The 18,892-nt window shown below is 56.2% G+C and overlaps 8 protein-coding genes across 8 annotated transcripts; 4 read left to right on the top strand and 4 right to left on the bottom strand.

Annotated features, from left to right (window-relative positions):
• Window positions 1–942: 942 nt before the first annotated feature.
• Window positions 943–2,436, top strand: KRP23_11912 (putative serine/threonine-protein kinase; the record flags this gene model as incomplete). Its single annotated transcript, XM_067882493.1, has 1 exon — window positions 943–2,436. The coding sequence occupies one exon, from the start codon at window positions 943–945 to the stop codon at window positions 2,434–2,436; it is 1,494 nt and encodes a 497-aa protein (XP_067740083.1).
• Window positions 2,437–3,407: 971 nt separating this feature from the next.
• Window positions 3,408–5,420, top strand: KRP23_11911 (uncharacterized protein; the record flags this gene model as incomplete). The annotated part of the gene is made up of 1 exon (XM_067882492.1): window positions 3,408–5,420. The coding sequence occupies one exon, from the start codon at window positions 3,408–3,410 to the stop codon at window positions 5,418–5,420; it is 2,013 nt and encodes a 670-aa protein (XP_067740082.1).
• Window positions 5,421–5,507: 87 nt separating this feature from the next.
• Window positions 5,508–7,466, bottom strand: KRP23_11910 (Folate-biopterin transporter 1, chloroplastic; the record flags this gene model as incomplete). Its single annotated transcript, XM_067882491.1, has 1 exon — window positions 5,508–7,466. The coding sequence occupies one exon, from the start codon at window positions 7,464–7,466 to the stop codon at window positions 5,508–5,510; it is 1,959 nt and encodes a 652-aa protein (XP_067740081.1).
• Window positions 7,467–7,886: 420 nt separating this feature from the next.
• On the bottom strand, window positions 7,887–9,251 carry KRP23_11909 (uncharacterized protein; the record flags this gene model as incomplete). The annotated part of the gene is made up of 1 exon (XM_067882490.1): window positions 7,887–9,251. The coding sequence occupies one exon, from the start codon at window positions 9,249–9,251 to the stop codon at window positions 7,887–7,889; it is 1,365 nt and encodes a 454-aa protein (XP_067740080.1).
• Window positions 9,252–10,486: 1,235 nt separating this feature from the next.
• On the top strand, window positions 10,487–12,482 carry KRP23_11908 (Cobalt/magnesium transport protein CorA; the record flags this gene model as incomplete). The annotated part of the gene is made up of 2 exons (XM_067882489.1): window positions 10,487–11,075; window positions 11,143–12,482. The coding sequence occupies 2 exons, from the start codon at window positions 10,487–10,489 to the stop codon at window positions 12,480–12,482; spliced, it is 1,929 nt and encodes a 642-aa protein (XP_067740079.1).
• A 163-nt stretch (window positions 12,483–12,645) lies between these two features.
• KRP23_11907 (uncharacterized protein) lies at window positions 12,646–13,911 on the bottom strand (the record flags this gene model as incomplete). Its single annotated transcript, XM_067882488.1, has 1 exon — window positions 12,646–13,911. The coding sequence occupies one exon, from the start codon at window positions 13,909–13,911 to the stop codon at window positions 12,646–12,648; it is 1,266 nt and encodes a 421-aa protein (XP_067740078.1).
• A 774-nt stretch (window positions 13,912–14,685) lies between these two features.
• KRP23_11906 (uncharacterized protein) lies at window positions 14,686–15,708 on the top strand (the record flags this gene model as incomplete). Its single annotated transcript, XM_067882486.1, has 1 exon — window positions 14,686–15,708. The coding sequence occupies one exon, from the start codon at window positions 14,686–14,688 to the stop codon at window positions 15,706–15,708; it is 1,023 nt and encodes a 340-aa protein (XP_067740077.1).
• A 145-nt stretch (window positions 15,709–15,853) lies between these two features.
• Window positions 15,854–16,804, bottom strand: KRP23_11905 (uncharacterized protein; the record flags this gene model as incomplete). Its single annotated transcript, XM_067882485.1, has 2 exons — window positions 15,854–16,504; window positions 16,595–16,804. 2 exons carry the CDS (start codon window positions 16,802–16,804, stop codon window positions 15,854–15,856), a joined length of 861 nt encoding a protein of 286 aa, XP_067740076.1.
• Between the last annotated feature and the right edge of the window lie 2,088 nt (window positions 16,805–18,892).

The following is an 18,892-nucleotide window of genomic DNA, read 5'->3' as shown; positions in this document are numbered from 1 at the left end:
ATGTACACTCGAAATGTACTGCAATTGGAGTCCGTGGCAAGAGCGACGGACGCCGTCGTCCTTCGAAGCCCGACTATCACGATGCGAATCTCGACACGATGTGAGCTTGCAGCAACCTTGGAGCTCGGGTAGCCAAGAAACCCATGGGTATCTTCCAGCGGGTTGTGTGAGGCGGCTCGCCCTTCCAGTTGCAGCCACTGGCCGTGGATAACCCCACGGGCTCCGATGTCCGCAATACAGCATCAGTAATGACCGGAATCAATCAACTATGGACGACCCACAGTTGCCACGACCACTCTTGCGGGCCAGGTGAAATCCAGCCAAGTTGTCTGCAGTCCTCGAGCCATCTGCAACTCGCACTTGCCGTGAAAGCAGCAGGAGTCCACGTGACCTTGACCAAAAATTAACAAGTCGAAGCCAGACAGCTCGATGCAATCATGTGACAAATCCGCGCTTCGTGGAGGAGATCGATCGGCGAGCATCCTGGAAACAGCAAAAAGGCCCAAGAGCCTTGGACTCGAAACTTCGTCATCCAGGCCAAGTCGTTCGGTTGTCTGCACGAAAAAATCGGCCCCGTCGTCCGGATACCTGAGCATGCCATATCATAGGAATTATGCCGTATCAGGTCTCGCACGACTTCAATCTGCCATGATGACAGCCGTAGAACGCAGTCTGTTTCTCTCTATTATGCTATTACACGGTTTTGGAACCAACGCCGCGACCTAATTGTCCGTATGTAACGGCCGATCTCATGCTCGTCCGCGAATCCCTCCGGTGCACATGTCGCTTCTCCGGTTTGGCAAGTCGGTCTCTGCTCAGGGCATTGCCCGGACGTAACGTTCGTCCACTCGGGCTTTGGCCGACGGAAGCCAACGACCAAACGCGACCACCAAGCAGGCAAATAAGACGCGCCCAATTGAGGTTTTACTGCATCCACGAGCGATGCGGAGGTGGCTCGCTGGCAGCTCAGGCAGCGACTCTATTGCAACGGACACTAGCGCAGACGACAGGACACTGGAGCTGTGGCTGAGCATCAGCATCCCCTTGGTGCTGCTCCTGGCCTTCATCGTCGTCATGTATTTCTGCTGCAAGCGGCAGAAGCACACGCAGGCGGAGGTTGACCTCGAGACGGGAGGCTCCCCCACCTTTCCCGTGTACCAATTAGGCCGACGTAGACCCCACCCACCCGCTGCAACATTGACACAGGAAGACGAGGAAGCGCTGGGGGCCTGGAGGATCGACGCTGAGAACATCGCCCCCATCCGACCGCTTGGCGCCGGCGCCTACGGGACCGTCTGGCTCGCCACGTACTTGGGCGAGACGGTCGTGGTGAAGAAGCTGTCGCCGCCAATGCCCGCAGCCCTCCCGAGGACGAAATCGTGGAGGAGGAACAGTTACCATAGTCGGCAGAGCGTGGGGGGTACGGGGGCCACCTCGGGCTCCAACTCCAGGACAAGAACCAAGTCACGCGGGTCTCCAGCGGAGAGCGCGATGCGCAGGTTCGTAGCGGAGATCCGCTTCCTTGCAACGCTGAGTCACCCCAAGATCGTGGCGTTCTACGGCGTGGCGTGGACCTCGTCCACCACCAAGCTGGACACTAGTAACGAGCCGTCGGCCAGTGCCGGAGACTTGCAGATGGTGCTGGAGTTCATGAGTGGCGGCGACCTGCGCCAGTACTTGGCTCGCACTCGAAGTGACGTCCGGGCTCGTGCCTGGGGGTCACGGAAGCTCGCGATGGCGCTGGATATCGCAGAGGCGCTGGCCTACTTGCACTCACGACAGCCCAAGCCCATTCTTCACCGAGACCTCAAGTCCAGGAACGTGTTGCTGGACTCGACGTACACCGCCAAAGTGGCAGACTTCGGAGTCAGTCGGTACGGCATCCCTCACTCACAGGAAGGCGAGGACGACGACGACCAGGTGGAGCACTTCGCCATGACTCGGTCCATCGGTACCAACCGCTGGATCGCGCCTGAAGTGCTGTCAGGTGACGCGCAGTACTCGACTGCAGTGGACATGTACTCGTTCGGAGTGATCCTGTCGGAGCTGGACAGCCACGAGCTGCCGTTCTCGGAGATCACGCTCTCCAATGGCGAGCCGCTGCCCGAGAACACCGTGCTGGAGCTGCTGCGGACTGGAGCGATCCACCCGTCACTCTCCGATCGGTGTCCGCGTGGCGTGGCCATGCTCATGATGGAGTGTTTGACGCTCGAGCCGACGCTGCGCCCCACCGCCGCTCAGGCAGCAGACAGAGTCCGGGCGCTGCTGGATCGCGAGCGTCGGGTGAGCGACATCGGCGACGACGTGAGCTCCACGGGCCAAAACTCGTTCCTGGGCAACCGAGACGACGTCGCAAGCGTCTACAGCAGCAGCATCGCCAGCTCCAGCTTGTCCATCGAGCGTGCTTTCAACTACGCCGTGCTCGAGGAGCGGTAGATGTCCCCAGCAACTAACTTATAAGCGTCTGCATCGCAGCGCACCAACTGACCAAAGTGGCAGTATCCTAGAAGCAGAAGAGAAGCTCGGCATGAGAGTATGATAGTAATACACTGGCGAGCTCATGATCCCTTTAACTAGCCTCTATTGGTGCATGCGTGGCAGCGACCATCAAAAGAGCGCATTTGATCTCAATCGACAACCGCCTGTGTCGCGTTGAAATCGAGCTGCGATGACTATAGGTGTCAACCGAATCTAGGCTTTATGTCCCTCATACGAAAGACGAAAGCTCGAGCCGGAGTCAGGAAAGCCGCAGTACGTAAGTCCTTGATCGTGGATCGGACAGTAAACCTTAACGCCCAAATCCATGCATAAGCTTAGATGCAATCTCGCGCGGGCAGGTTGGCGCGGACACCAAACCAATGAATCAGGCATCCAGTATGGCCTCTTCGGTGAGCCTTTGCAGACTGCAACTTGCAGTGTCAAACCCAGCCATCCAGGCGTTGTACATGTAGCTGCGGCAACTGGTTTCGCAGCAGCTTCCCGTTTCGATTGGTGTGGTCGCCGTATCCAGCAGATGCAGTCGAAGAGGCCGTACATTGGTGGAATCGGCCTTCAAATCCCGCTCGGTTGCCGACAACGTAGAAACAATGAGTCCACAAAAGATGGCAACCAGGCAAATACGGAGCCTAAATATGGCGCCAAATGCCTAACACACCAAATCGCCACTCCATCCGTTGCAAATGGCGATGTGGGATGTGGATTTTACCGCTTTCAGAGACCTACAGTTGGATTACGGACCGAACACTTGGCCAGCCCATCTGCAAGCTGCATTGGTCTCAGTTGGCGAGCCCATTTCTACCGCAGCTCCTGTTGAACACATTCCGACTTGCAGCAGTCTGCAATCGTGTCGGTCGCTCCGGGGACACCGGACGAGTCGGCCGTGGCAGACCTGCAACAAGTTTAAGAAAATGGTTCGTCGGATCATGCTCAGCGACGGAAGCGACCACGACGATTTCTGCGCCAAATCTGCAAGAAGTAACAACCGAAGAGGTCCGAACAGCACAAGGCCACAGAGAGTCCCACCGCCACGCCGGAAGCAGCAGCCGACACGTCACCACCCGAACCGATTCGACTACGAAGTGAGGAACTTGGACGACTCGTACGCGACCACGGCGCCGGCCGTTAGTACCAGGAGAGACAATGTGTTCGACATCCCCATCATCAGTACAAGGAGAGACAATGCACTCGACAGCACGTGTGCAGTGGTGGACTACGACGGAGGTTTGATCAGTGCGAAGGCGATGCGGCACGGAGGAGACGGAGTTTCGGTCAACGCGGCGAGCTCGGAGCCGTCGGACGACGGAGCTGTCGTGAAAGGGTCCGTGGACTTCTTGTCCTCTAGACACATTGGCCTGCTGGTGTCTACGCTGTTCGCTGGAGCACTGAGCTCGTGTCTGAAACGAGGCCTGTTCCCTCTTCTTCAAGCAGAACTGGAGCTCGAGACGTACCAGGCGGACGCCGCTCAGGTGCTCATGCTGCTGCCGTGGTCGCACACTTTTGTCTGGGGCTTCATTTCGGACTCGATGCCGTTGCTAGGCTCAAGACGCAAGTCGTACATGATTGCTGGCTGGGCCGTCTCGCTCTTGTCGTGCTTCGCCATGGCCATTCTTAACTACACGCTCGAGTACAACGCGTTGTCGGACCAGGCAGCAGCGGAGGAGGCCTTGACGCACCGCGAGGCGCTGATCAACGGGTACATTGGTCTGCTCATGCTGGCCACCTTTGGGATCGTTCTGGCTTTGATCATCGGAGAGACGTATGTTGTAGCACAGACTCGTCGGGAACCACTGGAAGAACGAGGCGCGGCACTGGGAACGCTGCTGTTGACGCAGTTTTTGGGCGAGTTTGCAGGCCAACTAGCCTCGGACAAAGCTATCTTCAACATCACCGAGTTCGGAATTACGCCTCTGGTGTCGTTCCGGGAGACAGCGCTCTTCTTCATGTTCTACTCGCTGGTACCGTTGTTCACGCTAGTGTTCCTGTTCCACGAGGACCCGGACCCGCCGGAAATCGACGACGGAGAGCCAAACTACGGAGCCGACGAGTCTCGCGTTTTCGTTCGGGCCGCCGCGCGCTCATCCACGAGCTGCTTCAGGCAATTTCAACTCAACTGGGCTCGACTTCGCAGGGCACTAGCAAACGCGTCGACTACACACGTCATTCGGTTTTTCATGATCTTCGTCTTCCTGTCGGAATTCACGCTCACGTACCCTCACGCCCAGCTCGAAATTTGGTGCAACTTCACGGACAAGGCGCAGTCCTCCAGCAACATCACTAGGGAGGCGATGTACGTGCTGGCTGCCGCAGCGTGGAAGTACTGTGCGATCAATTGCAACTGGCGCTGGTGTACCTCGTTCAGCTTGCTGGTCGTTATGATGCTGCCGCAGGTCATTTTCTACTTCATGGCCACGTTGTCGATCTCCATGCGCAGTCAAGAGGCGTTCACATTCATCACGGCTCTGCAAGGCTTCATGCGAGCAGGGTTCATCATCCTGGAGGTCGCCGTCTCCGCGGAAATCGCACCTGTCGGCGGCGAAGGAGCGTTCGTGGGCATCATCGTCTCCATGAGCTCCATCATGAGACTGCTCTCCACGACCTTCTCCAATGCGCTCGGCTACATGTTCGAGGATCCCAGTTTCTACGGCACGGCCCAACAAAACGGCCAAGTGGCGTTCGGGCTCGGCGTTTGCTACTCCATCCGACTCATCAGCGTTGTGGCGCTGCTCTTCCTGCCACGGCAAAAGCAGGAACTGCAGCGACTGCATCGATTCGGGGGTCAAGGCGACAAGAGCACGACTTGGTGGGTCTTAGGCTCACTGGGGTGCGCCTTCTTGATCAGTGCCATATTCAACCTGCTAGCCATCATCCCCAGTACGTCCTGCCTGCAAATTGTCGGCGGCAGTGGCTGTAACTTAACGTAGACTCGAAGTAAGAAATAGTTCCCTTATCCTATTGTCACGATCAAGTTTTCAGCTTTTTTCTTTCATATTTATCTAATAAAAAGATCCCTACTCTAAACACCCGCTTCCTCCTACAATTCGTAGACACGACGTAGTGGGCGAAATGGCCAAGGCGTTGAAGACCGTGCTGACGATGAAGGAGACCGTCAGACACGCGAGGATCCACCACGCAGTCCACTTTTCGTTCTTGTTTCCGAAGCGGTGCAGGCGCTGCAGTTGGCGCTTTTGCTTGGGCAGGAAGACGAGCGCAACGAGTCCGACGACTTGGATGATGTGCGATAACACCAAGGCAAAGGCCACCTGCATTCGATCCGGGTCTGCCATGCTGGGGACAGCGTTTTCCACATCCTTGAACATGAAGCCGATCGCGTTGGAGACGGTGTTGGACATCAGTCGCATACTGGACGCTATCGAGACGACAATGCCGACGAAAGCTCCCTCCCCACCAACAGGAGCGATTTCTGCGGTGATTGCCAGCTCTAAGACCACCAGCGAACTGCGGAGGAACCCAGTGAGCGCCGACACTACAGCGTAGATAGTGATGTTTCGCGCTGCTGGATTGAGAGTGGCCATCATGTAGTACACGAGCTGGGGCGTCATGGTGATGATGATGAAGCTCGAGAAGACGCACCAGCGCCAATCGCGATTGAGACAGAAGTACTTCCACAGCACGGCAGACAGCGTCGAGAACACTTCCATCGTAATGTTGCTCGTCGAAGCAGCCTTGGCCGTCATCCCGCACCATTCCTCGAGGCGAGTCGTCGTGTAGGTGAGCGAGAACTCGGAAATGAAGATGAAGCCGACCAAGAAGCACATGACGCGAGACGTTGACTCCCTGCCCAAAGCCTTGCGAAGTCGAACCCAGTGTCCACGAAGAGCAAGTTTCAGGCGCTGATAGAAATTAGACGCCGTCATGTAGGCCCTTTGTAGCTCTGACGCTGACGTCTCCAAGTTCTCGATCGTGGCGCGGTTGTGGCGATCGCGCGCGGCATTGATCGGTGGCGGATCGGCCTTCTCGAAGAAGCACGTGCACAGGAACATGAGCGGCACGAGCGTGTAGAACACGAAGAAGAGCATCGTCTGGCGGATTGTCACCATCGGTTTGGTCCCAAGCTCCGAGACGTGGAAGATGGCGAAGTCTGTGGCGACCTGGCCGATAAACTCACCTGTAAACTGCGTAATAAGCAGCGTGCCGAGAGCTGTTCCGCGGACCGTCAGACGCTCCCGTCGAGTCTGTGCAATCACGTACGTCTCTCCGATGACCAGCGCCACGATGCAGCCAAAGTTGGCCGCCATGAGCAGGAAAATGTATAAGTCCATGAGTGCGTCGTTATGTTTCAAGACGTCGGCCGCGGTCACATCATTGAGCTCAGCGCGATACCCAATCAGCTGGTCCGTTAACGCCATGGAGAAGCACGCCAACAGTGTCGTCACCCACGCGAGGATCAAGTAGGCTTTACGTCGAGAGCCCAAGATCGGCACTGCATCCGAGACGAAGCCCCAGATGAAGCTGTAGGACCACGGCAGCGAAACCAACACGGTGGCCGCAGCCACTTGGTACGACTTCATCTTGAGCTCATTTTCAAGCAGCGGGAGCACGCCACGCTTCAGACACTTCATCAGAATACCAGCAAACCCTGTAGACACCAGCAGCCCCACGTGCTTGCGAGACAACAAGTTCACCTCGAATTGTCTCGACAAAGCTGGAAACGGCAGCGCTCCTCCTCCTTCAAGCTCAGCCTCGGCTTTCCTCCATCCGGGGCTGTTGGCGCCCGAGTCCGCTCCGTTCATGATCACCACGGAGCTCATCAAGGGGTTGTCCACCCGCCCCAGGATGGGGATATGGGAGACCTGGACATTGTCGATGCGGAGACTGCGCTCGAACCCGCTCCTGTTGAGCGCTGGAAGCCCACGACTCTGGTTGAAACCTCGGCTGGCCGCGTTGTCGTCCTCACTCAGGACGCTGTCAACGTCCTCGTTGTACCTTGAGAAATGGAGGCGAGTCATCGCACACACGCAGAGCTGCACCCTAAGCCGTCTTTACGCGACAGAGAGAGCGTGGGGGCGCCGTTGTTTTCCGTTCTGCTCACTGCATTTGGCGATTTGACTGGGAAGCAGCGCAGTTCTCGGAGTCGGGAAGAGCGGACATTACAGCCGGAGCCCATGGCGCAGAACAGGAAAGCTCTGCTGATGTGCTGGCCCATTTCTGCCAGGTGATGCACATCCGAAGAGCTTAAGTAGCCAGCTGTACGTGATCCATACGACTCCACGTCTCGTAATCTTGACAGTGTCGGAAGACAGAAGCTCGCACCAAAATGCGAACAGCAAACAGCGGCACCACTCCGGATGACCGCTACGGAGTTCCCAGCCACGCATACAAGTTAAGTAAGTGGCATTATAATAAATACTATCCACAGCACTTACACTTTACAACAGTTCTTCGTCGAGGAAAGTGGGGGACGCCGGTGGAGCTGAAGGAGACTCCGGCGGCGCAGATGGAGCCGAAGCGAACGCCGCGACGCCTCGTGGTGAGAAAGTCGGCGCCGACGCGCCAGCCAATGGCACCAGCAAAACAGGAGCGGAGCTCTCGTCCTCCTCTGGCGGAGGAGCCGAGGCGTCCACGTCCAGCAGCTGCAAGTAGCCCGTCCGCACGTTCGAAAAGTCCTCGACACCAGCAAGCAGCAACTGCTCGCGCTCAATGAGCTCCGACCTCATGGCCTGCCAGCCAAAGAGACTCAGATGAGGAGCAGCCACTGGCACAGCCATGGGCACAGCTCCGTCCGCGCCGCCGTCACCTTCCTCCGTCTGTGCATTTCCCGAGCTACTGCTCGATCCACTCGCGTCTTCACTCGCGACTCTGCGTCGCTTTCGGACATACATGACCGCCGCAACGAGCACGACAGCAGCAGCCACGCCACCCACGATCTCCATCATGAGGTTGCCCAGTCCGGGTCCATGTCCGTCATCGTCACCCGATCCGCCGTACGTGTTAGCGTGTTGACTCTCGTAGTCTTTATTCACGACCGTACCATTGCAGACCGTCTGTCCTACAGTGCTCTTCCAAATCGGAGCTTCACACACTGCAATGCAGACGCATCCTCCTTCGCCGTAGCAGAACTTGGTCAACGACCCATTGATCCTGCCTTCCATGACGTCTTCAAACACCGTCTTCCTACAGACTTTGCACTCTTTATCTCCGTACGTGCAATAGTCCACTTTATCTGCTGGGAACTGCACTCGTTGGTCCTCACACTGTTCTCCGTCATTGGACGGCTCTTGGTTCTGGAAGTCCAGCGCTTTCAGGTACGTGGACGGGGTTTTCTGCACGCAGCGGCCGTACTGGTTCACCATGCAGCTGTACTCGTCCCCCACGACGATATTGAGGCAGTCACTGCAGGATCTCGGCTCCGTGCAGCCGTCGGACCTTGGGGGGTAGTAGGGGCAGCGGTCCCTCGACGTCCAGTCCGTTGGCTGGGGGGTCACGGCCTCGATCTCCACTTGGTCGTCACTGCAGCTGGCTGAGTCTGAGTCACTGTCACTGTCGTCCCCCACATTGGCCAGTTGCAGGAGCGAAGAGCTGGAGCCTGAGGACGAGAACGAAGAGAACTGGCGTTTGGGATCGTTTGACCCATTTGCGAACTCAACAGTGTCGGCTGTGGAGGAAGAGGAGGAAGAACCGACTACAACGGATGACGCAGCGGAGCGAGACGATGACGATGCAGGCGGTGGTGACGTCGGGGAAGCCCTGGAAGCTGCGCTATCGCCCGAGGAAGACGACGCCCAGGCACCCATTTTCTAACTGTGAGGTCAGCGGCAAATTTCACAGTGACATGATGGCCCTTCCAAAGTTTCTATGGTGCGTGCACACAATATTAAGTAACAGAGCGTTTGTATGGGGGATAGAGATGCGTGGGTGAAGATGGCTAACTGGGGGCTGGCGACAGCAACGTGGTTTGCTGCGTTAGTTCGGTGCGCGACACAGGTACACGATGTTGATGGGGTTTGTGCCGACAAGTTGTTGGCAATTCTCGCTCTCAAGTCACGCGTTGTTGACGCGGACGGTGGCATTACTGTATCCAGGTGAAAACTGCTTCAGTAGTCTTGATCGCTTCGCACGCAGTCGAACTCGCGTGAAAAATTTTGTGCTTCTAGTTCCGTTCAACGTAACGATGTCAATAAAGATCTGCGATCTGAGGTCGAGCTGTCTGGGGTCTTCGGTCACTCACTACATGTGCAGGTACCTGCAGCTTGCAGGCTGCTGCAAGGACTGATGAGTTTGGCGCGACCACTTCAAGCAGGTCACTGCGGGCCACCTCATGTCCCATGAGGTCCCCCGCCTCTGACCAACATGCCTGCAACGTGCACACAACGCGCAGCTCTCGGCAGTGTCGGCCGTGCAGCCAGCAGGTGAGCGCTTGAACCTCACCTGCCCTTCTAGTAATCTGCTCAGTACATCGTGTCTTTTACGAGCCTCGTTGCGATCTTCTAGATCTACACAGGACAAATGTATCAAGCGTGACTCGCCGTGCACCTGTCCGTGGTGGCAACCTCAAAGTGTGGATCGAACGACGGTCGCCAGGGCGTCACGAGGACTCGCCACTTGATGACTTGCGGTCGAACATAAAAACCAAAGGCGCTTGCACAGGCCATCGAAGGATCAGGGAACTTCTGCCCGCAGTTTCAACGCCAAGTCAACAACGGCTCCGTTGTCTGGATGCACCTACATACAGTACGGTACTGCACCGCACAGCAAACGTTTCCTGGATGCCGATCGCCAGGGAATGACTTTCTCGTTGAATGGCGGTCTGTGAATTTGATCACCACCAAAGCGTTCATCTTCATTTCATAATGAGCCGTCTTCCAGTCTGACATCTCATCTCACGAGTGGTAAGCCTGAGCCTGAGCGCGCGTACAGCGAAGGAGCAAAATGAAAATCACTGCAGGAGAATCCGGCATGGTATCCAGTACTTGGAGTCTTCCTCGGCACATTTGCTGAAGTTCTCACCCAAGCACAAGAGTTCTGAACCATGGAGAGTGCGCTGCTGCCGCGTAATGACTCGGGAGAGGACGACACGATCACCATCGTAGCTCAGGACACGAGCTCTGAGTTGTCGTCTGCAGCGTCGAATACCCGCGAGAATCGCAACTCGTGGCGAGCATCAGAAGTACCAACGACCTACCAGCCTACGGACTGGAGCTCCGATGATGGCGCGCGCGTGGACGGCAGTGCAAGACGCATCGCTGTCAATCTGAGGCAAGCCAGCAACAGTGGAGACTTAGTACCGGCGTCCAATCCGTCTCCGCCTGGAAGTGCTGCAGGTGGCAACAGCTTTCGCAGCAATTCCGGAGCGAAACAGGACACGAATTCATCTCGAAAGTCGACGGAGACCCCAACGACGCCACCAGCGGACACGACGGTGCACCCGCTCACGTTATACGGCAAGGATATCCTGCACATTATCCCTTTTGGCACGAACCAGGAGGACACACACCCTGTGGAGTGGTCCGACACCCTTGGGGCAGTCGACACCGAAGACGACTACTCGATCCGAGACCCTCACTTTGATCTGACCAATGCCAAGATCACCAAACTGTTTTCCCTGTCCAACCCCAACGGTACTTGTTGTGTATGCTGTAGATTGCTTCGTGGAGTACTAATGAGAGTTGTTCTTGTGAACTGTAGACATGGGGATGATAACGTACGACGGCTTTCGTTGCGGGTTGGAGGCGATGGGCATCGCGTGCGACAGCGACCGGCAGTTCCAAGCTTTCGTGGACGTCGTGGACGAGGACAGGAGTGGAGACATCTCGTACGAAGAGTTCCTGTGCGCCATCCAGGAGATCAAGCTCGCCCAGCTCTTCAACGACTCGTTCGTCGGCACTATGCCGGTTCTTCACGCCAGCCTCAAGTCGCCGGTGACGCTGGGCTCGATCGAGTATTCACCCGACCGAATCCGCAGCGTGTGTCCGATCCATCAGGTGAAGAGCTTCATCTACTCGACCAAACCGAGCTGGGCCACTGTGCGCTGGATCAACGTCAAAGGCATCAACACGCTGTTAATGAGACGATTGTCTGTTCGCTACCGACTGCACCCGCTGGCGATCGAAGACACGCTCAGCCCGGATTTCAAGCGACCCAAGTACGTCAAGTACGACGAGCACTCGTTCCTCATTCTCCAGATCCTGCACCCGTGCCACAAGTCTCTGGTGAAAACCTACCAGCACATGTACCGCGCCTCGCAGTTCGTGCTGCCAGAGGACGACTCTCCCTTTGACAGCATGAGCCAGATCGATCTGGAAACAAGACTCAAGGAGCTTGATGTCGGACGCGTCATGACTCCGCCGGAGCAGCTCAGTTTGTACGTCATGGAGGGCGTGCTCATCAGCGTCCAGGCGTCGGGGGATACTCTCTGGCCGGCGTTGAAGCAGCGCCTACACGTCTCGTACTCAAAGGTGCGCCAGCACAGCACCGCGTTCCTAGTGTACACAATCATGGACGTCTGCGTGAACGAGCTCTCGCCAATCTCGCAGACCTTCGGCGCCAAGTTGATCATGCTCGAGCGTCTAATCTCTCTGCAGCCGCGGTATTTCGATATGAGTCGCATCGCAGCCTGCTCGAAGCAGATCAAGGGGCTTCAGACGCACTGCAAGCCACTGCGTGAAATCATCGCCAAGGTCATTGCGTCGAACGATTACCAGGGCGAGACTCTGCAGTACTTCGCCGACGTGCAGGAAGACCTCGCAACAATTGAAGAAGAGTGCGAGCACAACCTGGATCGCTGCCGTAGCCTCGTGGACGACTTCAACAATACCCGAGCTTCGCAGCAGAACGATGTCAGCTACATCCTAGCCCTCATCGCGGCGATTTTCCTGCCTGCGCAGTTCCTGACGGGAGTCTACGGCATGAACTTTCCGTATATCCCGGAGACGACGTATCACTACGGCTACTTCATCTGGTGGGTGGTGATGATCGTCGTGGCTGCATTCATCGTGCTGTTTTTCAAGTTCAAGCGGTGGCTGTAACGACAGTTTTGGGAAACAACAGACAATCTCTTGTACGAGTTACTTTGTTCATTTGCTTGAGTTTTTTACGTTCTTGTTGACGCTAAACCTATGGACAATACCACACCAACTTCTATCACATCGCATTAAATAACAAAAATGGCTCCGTCTCCATGGCGAGTCCTCAAAGCTGGGCCATGTCGCCGTCGATTGAGTCCATGTCCTCAAAGTCGGGCGCGGACGGTGCCGCCATTGCTCGAACAGTGAACGCCACAGGAGCTGAGGCCATAGCCAGCGTGGCATACGGGATCATCTCAGGTGGAGCCGTGGGCAACGCCGCGTCCACATCCGGAGCCGATGGCTCCGCTCCAATCAACTGCACGTTGTTGTTCTTCACGGGGTCCAGTGCCGCGTCCTCAATGCCTGCTTCCTGCATCTGCTCCTTCTGAATCAGTACCTCCCTCATGGCCGTCCAGCCGAACAAGTTGAGCAAAAGACCGGAGCCCGATCCAGCTCTCATGACGGGCGTTGCTGTTGCGATTGGTGACGCTCCGTCGCCTGGTGTGATCACAGGGTCGTCGTCATTGCTCCCTCGTCGGTTGTTCCGCACTTGGTCGTCGGACGACGAGCTCTCTCCCCGTTTCCGGATCCGGTAGATGACAAACACTGACGCGACGATGAAGCACATGGCACCTAAGATGGCGGCAATGGAGCCGACTTGGCTCACTGCCACGTTAGCGTCCTGTGTGGCCATGGCGTTGACCATGCAGCTTTTGTCCGGTTTGAAGTGGTTCGTCTGCAAGGCTTCGCAAATGGCTACACAGACGCAGCCATTGTATCCGACGCAGTATCTGGACCTCGAATCGTCCGAGTTGTGGTAAATAATCTCGGCGAATGCAGTGGCGCGGCATAGCAGACACTGCGCGTCGTCGTTCTCGCAGTACGTGGCGTTACTGGCCAGGAAATCGAACTGCTGGTCCTGCTCTTGATCGCTTGCGGTGCTGGGCTCCGAGCCATTACCGGTCGTGCCGTTGTACCCGGCAGTCACAAATTCCGCCGCGAGTTGGTTGGACGGTTCTCCGAGCGAAAAGTCCATTGCCGGGTCGTACCTGGACACTGGGAGACACTGACCCATGGGGTTCACGAAGCAGCCCTCGGGCTCCGTCGTGATGTTAAAGTTGAGGCAGTCGTAGCACGAGCGCTGCATCTGGCACGGGTGGCGGTCGTCCGTCGGGTAGTACTGGCAGGTGCCGTGCGTGCGGCGGTAGTTCTTCTCTTCCTCGTGCTGGGCGCCGTCCTCCCCGTTGGTGGAGGACAGCGGGGTGTCTTCGCTGTCGTCACTGTCTTGCTCGCTCTCGGCGGCCGCTAAATTGACTGAAGGGGACGCGGTTTGCGTCGCCGGAGGGAACGTGATGTCCTCGACGCTGGCGCTACTTTGGCTAGAAGACATTTGGCTTGGTTCCCGCGCCTGTAGTTACAGAGTGCTGTCAGTCGCGCTTGCCCTTGGTCTAGCTCTCTGCCCCCCTTGCGAAGGCAGCCGGTGGGCGCAGCCGCAATTGGTCGTGGGCGAACTGCTGCTTCTAAAGTCTGACAAATGGCGAGTGGCGTTCGTGCTCAAAAGCGGGGGCGGGATCTGACTCGAACCGTTTTTTTTCGAGCCGGATAATACCCTAGCCCTGATTCCTTTTTACTGGTGCACGTATTACCGGCTCGGTATCAATAAGCTCTTTTTCACTGCGGTGGAGACTGAGCAGGTTGCCGCCACCTTCTTCCAGGCATTTGCAGCGCTAAGTGACCAGTGCTAAGTGACCAGTCGAGCATTTTGATCCGACGGAGGTTATGATCCGACGGAGGATGCACAGCAGCGTAAAAGCGGGGTGGGGGTGGAAAGCGGTCGGCGATCTGCTGTTCGAAGACGCCATGCTGGCCGTGCAGGGAAAGACCGAGGTGCAACTCGTCACAAAACCCACTTTTGCTGTCCGGCCTGGGCAACAGATCCGCAAAAAGCAATTCGAGTCCAGGTTCAAGTCTGAACTTTTGATACTTTTCGCGCTGACTTGTCGACTTGTCGTGTGCAACATGACGTTGAAGTGCGCTCGAAACGGCAGAAGGGTTTTAGCGGCCCAATGCGGCCTCGAAACCACCGACGCCCTTCGCGTGGGGCGCGAATAGCTCATTGCCGCACTCCACGGCGTAGGACACAGCACCCAACCGCTCGCCAGAGATGCCAGCACCTTCTCGATCGCGCAATGGTCTCCGTCGCCGAGCGGAGGCCTCGCCAAACGCGGCACAACTCAATGACAAAACGCAGGGGACTTGCTCGTTCTACCCGCCGGATGCAGGCGGCTGTCGCGCGCCTCGCAGTTGCTACGACTGCCTCAACACACAGCTCGACCAGGAGCCGGACGGCTGCATGATCGACGAGGTGGGACGCTGCGTCTCCGTTCTAGACAATTACGACCCGTGGCTCGACTTTCGAGTTGCGCAAGTGGGTGGCCAAGCTACTAATGGGAGCAGGTCAATCGCAAATGGCAGTGAGGTGGCTCAACCACCGCACCGCATACTAACAGACCAAGACGCTGTCGAGTTGCAATTTCCAGCAGTGAACACGACGTACTGCGAAGATGACGACGTTCTTTTCAACGAGGACCAGCTAGCCGACGGAGGATTCATGTACGGTACCGGTGGATGCGTGTTTGTTGCAGTGTGTGAAGTGCCGAGTTGGGCGTACGCAGTTGGTGGGAGCGACTGCACGGGGCTCGTTGCAGCGGACTGGGATGGACCTGATGACAAAGGCTCGAGGGCCGGCAAAAATGACACAAACCAGGGCTATTTGGTGTTTTGGTGCGTTGCGATCGCCATCCTTTTGACGCTGGTGGCTACGTTGACCATGGTGATCACTATTCACCACCACAACAACAAGAGGAGGTTTGACGAACTGCGACGACGAACTATTGTGGTTGGCGCCCCACTCGCGAGCGTTGAACACACCATGACCCCAAAGTCGAGCAAAACCGGAGGCCGACTGCTCAACTTGTTTGGTTGGGAGGCGATGCGCGCTGGTCTCATTGAGAAGGAGCGCCAGGATATCCAGGAACGACTGTGTGCTCATGCATGTCAAGTTAGTGGCAACAGTCTACCAGTAGGATCTCCGTCGACAAATTATCTTCAGTTCGTAGGCGCCGAGCCGTCCGCACCCGTCATGTCCCCCATAGAATCGTCGGCTCCGAGGCTCACAGACTGCTGACAGCCTTACCGTATTAGCACAATAGTAAATTCAACAGCATTCTCGTTCCGAGTTTTAAAAACTAACAACGTTTGTCCTTTGGGACCGCCACAGTCCGAAAACCATGGATAAATGCCAACGCGATAATACAAAGCTGGACAATATCTTACAACTCGCGGCGCGGAGGGTGCTCACTGGGGGACATGGGGCGATATCCATCGCCCTCTTCGACGATTGCAGCAGGCGGCACTGTGGACGTCCTTGCCAACGTGGGCTTGGTGGCCGTGCCTCCCAACCTTTCTTGCTCGGTGGAAACCAGCTTCTCGCGCATGCCCGCCCACCCGGACAAATTCAACTGCGGTAGGTGAGCCGACGCCGCTGGACGACGCGTCTCCCGCAGAGCCGCACGCGCAGCCCGTCGCTCGTCGCGCTGCTCGACATCTTGTCTCTGTCGACGAGCGAGTTGGCGCTTGGTGATGACCGTAGCGACCACGAAGAGCGCGATGGTGCCAGCGATGAGCCCCGCCACCAGCCGGAACTGGGACCCGTCGAGCGCAGGCACGCACCAATTGTTGACGATGGTGTCGTCCCGGTCGGGCAGCGCACACGACGCCAAACAGATGCAACCCGTTGAGCCCACGCACATGGCGGTCGGGTCCACGTACTGTCCGGCCGCCGCGTCCCGCGTCCAATTGGTCCGACACGCCGTGCAAATGACGTCGTCCGAGGAACAGTACGAGAAGTTGGACATGGGGTATCCGCCCACACTGGACAACATATAGGAGCTCATACACTCGCCATACGGACTCACAGCACACTGCAATAAGAAACAAAAAGTAGGTTAGCGAAATCATTTAGAGAATTGGTCCCGTCAAATTTAGTCGACTGGTTAACACAACAAACTCACGTCTTGACTGGAAAGCGCGACGTTGAGGCAGTCCGAGCACGAGCGAGGGCGCGAGCAGATGCCGCCCGAGTACCAAGTGCACGAGTCCCCGTCGTTCGAGGCCTCCGTCTTAGGGGCGCTCGTGAAGACGATTTCGGCGTCGGCGGACGACTCGGAGCTCGTCGAGTTGGCGCTGCTTCCGACGACGTCGTTCGCGCTCGAGCTACTCATGGCGAGCGGGCAGGGCGGAAAGTGAGATTATGGCGCTCGAGAGGAAGAAGCCCATCGTGGACTCAGCTCGGCGAGACATTCCACGTAAACTGGGCGGTGATTATTCAATCTTCGGGGGAAATGGATTTTTGTTGAAATAAATCAATTATGAGGAGATTGGGTTATGCGGGTATATCGTTGTATAAGGAGTGTATATACATCTTAGTTATGGTGATATGTAGTGGTTCGAAACAGGGAATAATTGGAAATACGAGAGGTGGATGTGCGCGTAGAGAAAATGCAGGATTCCCGCAAACGGATCCACTTTTCGACATCTTCAAGTGGGTTTCGAACCAGGCTGACCAAATGGGTTATTGCTACGAATGTCGAGTTTTACAGTACGAATGTCGGGTTTTACAAGTATTATGGGGTACTTGGCATTTTCTGGTCCCTGTCCGAAGGCGCTGGAATACCAGTGATATGTTGCTGCCTTTTAAATCACCGTGGACAATGGTGCGGGCGTGGAGATACTGAATCCCCAACGCAGCCTCACGAAGCTTTGCCCATGTTTGGTCAGGATACTTTCGCAAGTAGCTGACCAAGGTCCCGTTGGTGGCCTACTTACAGACGAAGAATGGTCTCCCGTCCAAAGAGTTGAACGACGTGAGGGTGGCTAAAGCCAAACCAAATGTCTACTTTACGGCGGAACATCGTGAGAGCTTCTGCCCTCTTCATCTTTGTAGTTTTCAGTTTCGATTGAGTGACTGATGAATATACCGACGCTGACAATCCAGACAGCTTGGACTGGGAATGGATAAGCACAAACATGTATATTTTGGCATTCGATCCAGCCAGGATCACTCTTTTCACGACCACATCCGAGTCCAACCATTTCGCTCGGTGCACGCTTTCAAACCCACCTGCAACTACCTCAGTCCGATCAGTTCGTACCAGGGAAGGAACCACTCGGGCCAAATCGCCATCCAAGTCAAACTTGCGTGCAGTCTCCTCGTACGCATTCCTCGTTACGACGACTTGGGTAGGTGTGTGCTTACCCACAGGATCATTCATTCCCGTTTTCATCATATTGAGCAATGCCGACGTCATCCGCACCTTGCTTAACCAACTCGGATCGCTGGGGAAAGACAACGCTCATGCAAGCCGCGGGGAACGGAAACTCAGCACTTGTCCAGTACCTACTTCATCAAGGCAGCGTTGACATCAATGCCAAAGACTTTGACGGCAGGACAGCCTTGATGAGGGCTGCTCAAAAGGTAACTTCGAACTCGTCCGGCTTTTCGTTGAACAGTACGGGGCAGACGTGAACGCCAAGGACCATAACGGAAACACCACCTTGATGGCCGCTATAGGTGGCCATCTTGCAGTGGTGCGGTATCTTGCTGAAAAAGTCGTTTCGATGTAAGCTCCACGGATAAACACGGATACACCGCGCTCATGCAAGCCGCTAAGAAAGGCAATTATCCAGTCGTCCAGTACCTCGCGGAGGAATGGATGATGCTGGAGACACGGCGCAGATATCAGCCGCAAAAACAACAAAATGAAGGTAGCCCGGTATTTCGCAGGGCAACGGAGAGTTGACGTACTTGCCAAGAACAAGAATGGATATTCACCGTTGATGTGGGCTGCTAGCAACGGTAATATCAAACTCGTCCGGTTTCTCGCTAAACTTTGTGGCTCGGATACAGATACCACGAACGAAGGCACAGAGCGCAACTGCGTGACGCCTCGTACGGTAGCTCAGCAAGGCGTTGGCTGTGATAAGGAACTTGCACTGATGGGGGCGGCTGAAAAGGATCATGTGAAGGTAGTGCGTTACTTGTTGCCGACGCTGATGTGGCCACGACAAATCGAGTGTAAGCTTGAGTTCATTTTCGACAATGCGGGCCAATGCTTTGGACTGTCGATTGGATAAGCGGTGCGACGCCTACTTTGTTCTCAGCCGGAGACATGCTGCTCGTTGTTGTTGCGAACATGTAGTCAATTTGTCGTCCTTGCAAGACTTGGTCTGCATAAATTGCAGAACCTTGCTGGTATTCCTTTAGGAGCAAATTCGAGTGTGTGGGTAGAAGCTGTGTAATTGAGATCCGG

This window comes from Phytophthora ramorum, assembly GCF_020800215.1.
Source record: "Phytophthora ramorum isolate Pr-102 chromosome Unknown Phyram_PR-102_s0013, whole genome shotgun sequence".
Classification (NCBI taxonomy): Eukaryota; Oomycota; class Peronosporomycetes; order Peronosporales; family Peronosporaceae; genus Phytophthora; species Phytophthora ramorum.
The sequence above is the reverse complement of the archived record's forward strand: the minus strand, read 5'-3'. Positions and strand labels throughout refer to the sequence as shown.